Source organism: Limulus polyphemus, unplaced genomic scaffold, assembly GCF_000517525.1.
Source record: "Limulus polyphemus unplaced genomic scaffold, Limulus_polyphemus-2.1.2 Scaffold1569, whole genome shotgun sequence".
Taxonomy (NCBI): domain Eukaryota; kingdom Metazoa; phylum Arthropoda; class Merostomata; order Xiphosura; family Limulidae; genus Limulus; species Limulus polyphemus.
The window spans coordinates 119,566-128,266 of NW_013667179.1; the positions used below are offsets into that span (position 1 = coordinate 119,566).

Sequence of the window (8,701 nt, forward strand, 5' to 3'; positions counted from 1 at the left end):
GGACTTATTGTATAGGCCTAGAGGTTTTTGAATCTTAGACGAGGTAGCTTCTTACGTCTCATTATTAAGTACAGTTGAAGCATGAAGTTAAAACGTCACTACTTGAGTTAAGCCTAATGGACTTATTGTATAGGCCTAGAGGTTTTTGAATCTTAGACGAGGTAGCTTCTTACGTCTCATTATTAAGTACAGTTGAAACATAAAGTTAAAACGTCACTACTTGAGTTAGGCCTAATGGACTATTTGTAAAGGCCTAAAGGTTTTGAATCTTAGACGAGCTAGTTTTTTATGTCTCATTATTAATATTAAGTAGAGTAAAGTGCCTTCTCAGGTTATTTTTTGGCCCTTAAAACTTACTACTTTTATGAAGAGGCTTCTCTCAGATTAAAATCGGAACTGCGAAAGTGTACTTAGAATAAATTGGCAATCTTTACCTAATTAATTAATTTTCCACCAGAGATCCGTAACCTTCTCTGCTGAAACCAAGATATTTAATAAGAATAATTAAATATTTTCAGTTTTTATATAATGACATAAGGTGGTTGTTAAGAACACTTTTCATACCTTATTTCTCTCAAAATGCATTGAATAAAAAAAAAATCAGTCCAACACTCCTACAAAATAAACAAAATTATTATTCGGAATACACAACAAAAGTAAAAACCAAAAACTATATGTATTTCCTGATTTTGTCTTAATAGAATATTCGGCTCTGTATGTGATAATAAAAGCATTATTTTTAGGTATACGGAAGTAACTTAGTTAAATTTTTAGGGATTTCTTATGTACTTCCTTGAGAATTAGTACGATATGTAACATTGATAGGCCTAACATGGACGATGATTTTCTATGAAACCTTGTCGTTTTTGTTGTTCTTTAACCATGATATTGATTCATTTCTACTTAGCCGGAAACTAAGAATAACTGTAGTGACTGGTGATCGTTTTGGTGCCGGTACGGACGCCAACGTTTGGGTAACAGTTTACGATCATCAAGGTAACGAGACAGCGAAGATAAAACTGGACAACTGGGGCAATGACCTGGAACAAGGTGCAACAGATGTTTACGAGGTAGCGGTGAGTCAGAGCTTCAGTCGCCCGGCAAAAATTAAACTGCGGCGAGACACATACGGCCTTGCCGATAGCTGGTTCTTAGACAGAATCGAAATTTGCGATTCAGACACCTCTAACGGAAGAGTTAGCTATTTTCCCGTACACAGATGGATAGCACCATTTACGAACCACCTGTTTTACGAGTTCGACAGCCACCTTCCACAAGATGACCCTAATAAGCAACGGCGTGATCTGGAGCTGGAAGAGAAGAGGAGAGACTATCAGATAGCAGTGCACGTCGAGGATGGACCTGCCCAAGTAAGTCCTTCAAATAATGACATTATCTTCTCTCTAATACGTTAAGCTACTAAGGATTTTTGACCAATGGATTTTCTTTCCCTCATTGCATCGTTCTTTTTATTCTAAGTTAAGTTAAAGTTCTATATCTACGGAACAATAGCACAGCGTGTGTGGATGTAGGCTCCAGCTAGATGTCTACAGAACAATAGTACAGCCTGTGTAAATGTAGGTTCCAGCTATATATCTACGGAACAATAGCACAGCGTGTGTGAATGTAGGCTCCAGCTAGATACTGTGACTATTGTTCTGTAGATATCTATCAGGAACTTACATTCACACAGGCTGTACTATTGTTCTTTAGACCTGTGTGGATGTTACTTCCAGATAGATGTCTACAGAACTATAGCACAGCCTGTGTGAATGTTAGTTCCAGCTAAATGTCTAAAGAACAATAGTACAGCCTGTGTGAATGTAAGTGCCTGATAGATATCTACAGAACAATAGCACAGCCTGTGTGGATGTAGGCTCCAGCTAGACGTCTACAGAACAATAACACAGCCTGTGTGAATGTTAGTTCCAAATAGATATCTACAGCCTATGTAAATGTATGACCACTAGTGTATCTGGTCTGGTTCTATTCATCTCAATCCACCATAACATCCCACAGCAGCTCTGTTGTTAACATTGTAATCTATACAGAATCACATTCCATACCATGGTAAACTATTGACCCAGCCTAACTGTTGGTGGAGTTGAATAAAACGTTAACTTTGAAAGGTGAAATAACTACGTTTGCGTTAGATTATGTAAGGCAAGCATAAAGAAGGTTATGCATCATCCGAAGCTATCTTGTTAATTTATAAAACCAATTTTCTTAATATCCAATTTGAACATTCTATGCAAAGTTATGAAACTGTAAATGTTGAAAATTAAAAAAAAAAATCCCTGTGCAACCTGTTTCAACCCACTATTAAGTGTATATAAATAACCTTGCTAAAGCAAGTCTGGCCAACCTTGAAGTGGGGGAGGAGCTTTGAAATGAACAATCCAAAGGTGATCAGTTCTTATAAGCGGAAAGAGTTTAGAATGGAACTTGAGAAAAGTCAAAGACAAAGATATATAGTTTTAAATACTTAAATTTGTGTTGTAGTATGTAGGCTTAGGATAAATATAGTTATTCGTATCTTGTAGCGATTATGTTAATTACGTAATGTATACTGAGTCAACGACCGTACCGAAGTAAACGATTGACCCAGTACAGCCTTGATAAAATGGAAATAAATAAGAAGCATGGCAGGTTAAATGTTTAGGCCTGTGCTGAAGCATATATATATATATACAGTATGTTTAGGATAGGGGCGCTGTATGTCCTAGATTTCTGGGTACAGTACCAGGAATAAGAACTTTATCGCCGATGAGAAAAGATCGTCCAGAAATACACTTAAATTATATTTTTTATACCTATTATGAAATATGTTGCAGATATATATATCTATATATATATATATATATATATACTAGATGTACTGACGCGGGTTTAAGATTAAATAAAACCAACCCAAATTAAGAGTAACAAATATTTTTACTTCTTGCTTTTGAAATTCGTATGTTATGTCGTAGACTACAGAGTGCATAATTCTTCTCGTCATTCATGGCATGCGCACGTTTTACTGACGTCACGAAGTTGCGAAGTTAAGCGTCCCTTATGTGACGTCATTTTAGTTCCTGCTGACTGACGGACAACACATTACTTTATATAGGTGAGAGTGGTTTATAACGGGTGACCCCCTCCAAGCGTCCTTCAGCCCCTTTTGGGGAAATTAGAAATACACGTCCTGCCAGTTAATATCATTATTATGAGGTATTTTATAGCATGGTTATGTGACCGCACTTATGCGCCACGATTTTGAATATGTCATAGAAAAATTCTTGTTTTTCTTTGTAGAAAAATAAAATCCTGAAACAGATACTCTCGTCAGAAAACGCAGCTGTCATTAATACAGCAAGATTCTCTAGTACTGTTTTAAAACAAGTTCCCTTGGTTTTAGTCTGCAAAATATAGACAGCTCAGTCCAGGAGGAAGAAAATTATCTAAATTTTGTACTGAATATCTCATTTATGTGATTTACACTGAATTAAGGACCATTGTTCAATACAATTAAATTTAGTGTTAAATAATATGATAACTTGAAAAGGTGGAATGCTTAGGTTTGTGATAAATTATATAATAAAGTTAATTATGCATAATACATTGTAATTATGTTGATTTATTAAATAAATTTTCGTAATATGTTTATTGATGATTGTATGAAAAACGGCAAAATACTCAGTGTCATACATTTTATTTAGAAATACATTTAAAAATATCGGGTGTAATACGTTGAAAGATAAAACCTCTACTCAAAAGATTAGGTTTTAGTGTTATGGCTCTTTCTATAAAATCTTCCAAATTACAACAAATTCTAGCAAATGTGATAAGTAGCGATAGATAAACATTACAGACTTTACAGATTTCTAAGTTGAGCTAGTCGACTATGACGGTAACGTAAAAAGACAAAACAATATATGTTTGTGGACTTACAACGCTAGTAACCGGGCTTCGATACCCATCATAGATAACCCTTTATGTTGCTTCGACTATAAACAAGCAAACAATACAATAATTACAACAGAACAACGAAATGAAAACCAACACCAATATTCACAACTTTTTTTTTGGACAGCAAACGATTTACTGAAAACTTGAAAAACTTTTTATCTAGATAATCAGGGGCGGATTTAAGCCTAAATGCCTAGTCAGCTAAGGATTTAAGCCTAAATGCATAGTTAGTTAAAAAAAATAAAATAATGGGGCCCTGTCAGCTGACTGTTAAAACCACCCCTGTCGATAATCTACCAATAATTTTATTTACTAAACTTTAAACTGTCGTTTTTTTCCTATTCACAACACATCATCTTTCACAAACTCTATCGCCAAAGAACTACTCTTCAAAATTACACAAATATTGACGCTGGAACTATTTTTGTAGTGGGTTTGTTTGTAAGTAAACACAAAGCTACACAATGGGCTATCTGTGCTCTAGCCACCCCGGGTATCAAAACCCAGTTTCTAGCGTTGTAAGTCCGCAAACATGCCGCTGTGTCACTGGTGGGGGGGGGGGGGGGCTTCTGTAGTGGGAATGCTGAAAAACCACTGAATAAAATCGAAGTTCCTACAGTCCAGATATTAACGTATCTAAACTATAGATTGCTACACAATTAATGACAGAAAAATGTGCGATAATATATGATACAAGTTAGCTCATCAATTAATTCGTCCAAGTAACACAGAAGTTGTTGTTGTAGCTGACAATTGACGATAATACACAAAACACGTTAAAGACATGTTAACAATTAATTCGTCAAAATATCAAAGATGCTGTTGTAGCTGACAATTTACGATAATGAATTATGTCAAGTATCCCTAGTTCCCGCGCCCTTGAACACAGAGACTGACCAGACACAGCAGTAAGTCAAAAACAATTAGCTGAACAGTGCTCTATCGTCTAACATGCACAAGATCCAGCTATTAAGTAAGATGGTAGGGACATTCGAATTCCAGCGTATTAAGTGAGATGCTAGGGACATTCGAATTCCAGCGTAATTAAGTAAGATGGTAGGGACATTCGAATTCCAGCGTATTAAGTGAGATGGTAGGGACATTCGAACAGCAACAACTAGAAAAAATGCAAATATAAAAAAAAATCTTGAGATAACGGTTGTACATGAGTAATAGTGAACTTTTAACTTAAAACAAAACTGAAGTCAGAGAAATATGAAAAAAACTTGACCCGCTTACTTCAAGTATTGATATCCGTGGTGAGTACAACACGGGTTGCCCATTGTATAACTTTGGGCTTAACAACAAAATAAGCAAATAATGTAAATATATATATATATATATATATATAGAGAGAGAGAGAGAAAAAGAATAATTGCATCATAATCTGCGGGTCGCGGGTTCGAATTCCCCGTCCCACCAAACATGCTCGCCATTTCAGCCGTGGGGGCGTTATAATGTGGCGGTCAATCCCACTATTCGTTGGTACAAGAGTAGCCCAAGAGTTGGTGGTGGGTGGTGATGACTAGCTGCCCTCCCTCTAGTCTTACACTGCTAAATTAGGGACGGCTAGCGTAGATAGCCCTCGTGTAGCTTTGCGCGAAATTCAAAAACAAAACATTACTATAGACATATTTTTAATTCTGATATTAAGTAGTTGTTTTGTTTTCACCCCTTTTATATTAAGACATATTTCAGAAACCACTCAATACAGACGCATTTTTATTATAAAATACAACATTCAAGTACTAACGTTCAAGCTAAAATAAGTTATATTTATATCAGTTGTGCTTTATTTAGTCACTCAATTAACAACGAAAGTTACTTCATCCTTTTGAGCAGAAATTTGAATATTCTACAGCTTGATGGAAAATGTACCTGCTCAATGAGTGAAAGTACCCTGGTGCTAAAATCAGGGGGTTCGATTCCCCTCGGTGGACACAGCAGATAGCCCGATGTGGCTTTGCTAAAAGAAAATACACAAGCACTGAGTGAAAAAAACAACACACAAACAAACTCCCTTACTTTGTAAATCCGTAAAAATAGTGTTGATTATCATGTACAATGGAATTATTTCTATTTTTTTTATTTTAAAATTAATTTCAGATTTATAATGCAAAATAAAGTATCCCTAAATAAGTATGTTAATGATACCTAGAAGATCTGGTAACAAACAAACTCTACTATATTATCAATAAGTGGGGGGCTAAAAGCACGTTTTTATTAATCATTTTTTTTTGAGAAAAGATAAAATAAATCATCAAAGTTAAAATAAAGAGTCAATATACCGAACTTATAATTATGAAATTGTAATTACGTATGCTGCGCTACAATAACGAACATTTATCCATATGCAAGTTATAAATAAAATATATAAAAATATGTATAGATTAATATTAACTTCTAATTAGAGCAAACTACCACCTACTTAGAGCAAAACTAAAGGTAAACCTAGTAATGACTATAGATAATTAGATATACTATGCTTTCGTTCTTACTTATAAAGATGAGTATGCATTGTCTCATCACTTGAGTACCTGTATCGTAAACGAGATATTCGGCCGTAAACCCAATAATATCTCACAAAGGTGGGTTTGCTTAAGAGAGTTATATTAATCCTAAATCCATATATTAAGATAACAATGCAAAATAATCTCCATGGTGAAAATATAATGATATAAATAATTAAATGTAATTTTATGGAAAACCGCAGCCACAAAACAAACATCCAATACCGGCACACAAATCATAAAGTGGGCCATTATGTAATTAGTCCTGGTTTTTTTGAGGTACCAGCAGAAGTAAAACCCAAATTGCGTTGAGGGTGTACCGTCTATCCAGTTTAATCTCAACTTTGCTAGCCTCACATGCTTAGAAGAAAACAAAAAAGGAGCAGATGTGGGTGCTCTAGCCGATAAAGTCCCACATTTTTACCACCTTTCACCGTATGTAACCAGATGTGGGAAGATGGTTGCTAACAAAACAACTAATAAGAAAGTAAAAGAAAACAATAGAAGATAATACCAAACATTAATGAGGGAGACAGCAAAGCTGTCCTTGAAGTTAGCATTCCAGCCCCCAATTTTTGATGCTTGGACATAAGTACCAGGATGTCAAGATATTACTATAATAAGCTCAACCTAAATTATTAGCGTAGCTCCCATTTCATTTAAGGTTTAAATATGCTGTGTAAAATTCCCGCTAATCTGTTATCTGTTATATAAAACATTTTGTAGCCTTCTTGAAAGAATGGAGTGTACGCTATTTACGGAACACCTTAACACTAGTATTTGCTTCATGTGCTGTTGTAGTTTTCTGAATTAAAGACACTTCTAGTTTGTATTTATGTTCAGTATTTTATAGAGTCTCTCATGTAGTTGGTAGCCATCAAGAGAGAGAATACATTGTCTCTTAAAAACTATGCATCTGCCCCCCCCCCAAAAAAAGAATCTGTAATCAATCTTTTATTCTTGTTAAATATCAGGCTTATACTATAAATAATCATCACTATGTTATAATGTTGAGTAAGATTAATGATAAATGAATACCAAGTACACTAAATAGCCAGTCAACAGTACTGTCTCATACATTCATTTAGTCACTCTGCTTAAGCTAATATCAAGGAGTTTCTGAAATACACATCCTGATTAACACAAATTTATCAATTTTAATGCTTTTACTTAATAAGTAATATGATATTTTAGGAAGAGGTGTCATTTTGCTACATATTATATAATATACTTCTAAACAGTGTTCTAAAACAGTAAACTGTATAAAATCCTTATTTCATAAAGAAAAGAAAACATATCTTGAATAAAACATTATGGTGAAAACAACCCCGAGTTTGACCAATGTTAATGAAAGAACAAAGATGAACCAGGATATGTTTTACAAAGAAACTAATAGATGTTTATATATGTGTGTGTGTAAAAGTTAAAAATGTAAACAGAGTCAGCTCTGTAAAGAAGAATTGTTTAGAACATATATATGTTTATATATGTGTAGTATGAAGGTACACAAGGTATTTTCTGCTCTATTTATTTAGAAACGTTCACTTGAAGATTTTGAAATTTTTAACGGATACAGGTGTATATAGTTTTAACTATAGAACGTTGGTCAAGGAAGTGGATACTTTACTTTCTTCCTAGTTAACTTTGGTACTGGCTATCACGTGCGCTTTCTCATAGGAAATATTAATGTCGCATTTTTTATATGAGAAATCCGAATAACTTAAATATCGAAACAATACATTTACTAAATGAAATAGTCTCCATTCTTATCGATGATGCTTTTCCATCTTACAATCAGGTTGTTAATGCCCTGATTAAAATAAATCACTTGGCTTTGAAGCAAAGAACATGTCGATGTCTTATTTAACACCTTCCACATTTACATACGTTTTTCCATTAAGATGGTGTTGTAGCGAAAGAAAAATATGGTAATCTAATACTGCCATATCTGGAGAATATGGTGCGTGGGGAAGAACCTCCTAACCCAACTCCATAATATTGTGTTGCGTCAAACGTGCCTCATGTGGACGTGCATTGTCGTGGAGAAGAACATCTTTCCGATTGACGAGTGAAGGGCGTTTCTGATGCAGGACTTGATTCAATCATTCCAGTTGCTGACTATAGATCTCTGCATTGAAAGCTCGCTGTGGATTGGGGAGCTCGAAATGAATTACTCCTTTGATGTCCCACCAAATGCAAAGCACCACTTTCTGCGGAGGCCCGGCATGGCCAGGTGGTTA

At 34.9% G+C, this 8,701-nt stretch overlaps 1 protein-coding gene across 1 annotated transcript in view; it reads left to right on the forward strand.

The window, feature by feature from the left end:
* The window catches only part of LOC106464143 (hydroperoxide isomerase ALOXE3-like), a 52,978-nt gene that overhangs the window by 7,108 nt on the left and 37,169 nt on the right, over positions 1 to 8,701 (forward strand). Inside the window, exons 2-3 of the mRNA XM_022391823.1 lie at positions 908 to 1,370; positions 3,298 to 3,393. Coding sequence (XP_022247531.1) covers positions 908 to 1,370; positions 3,298 to 3,393 — 559 coding nt within the window. The remainder of the gene's footprint in view (positions 1 to 907; positions 1,371 to 3,297; positions 3,394 to 8,701) is intronic.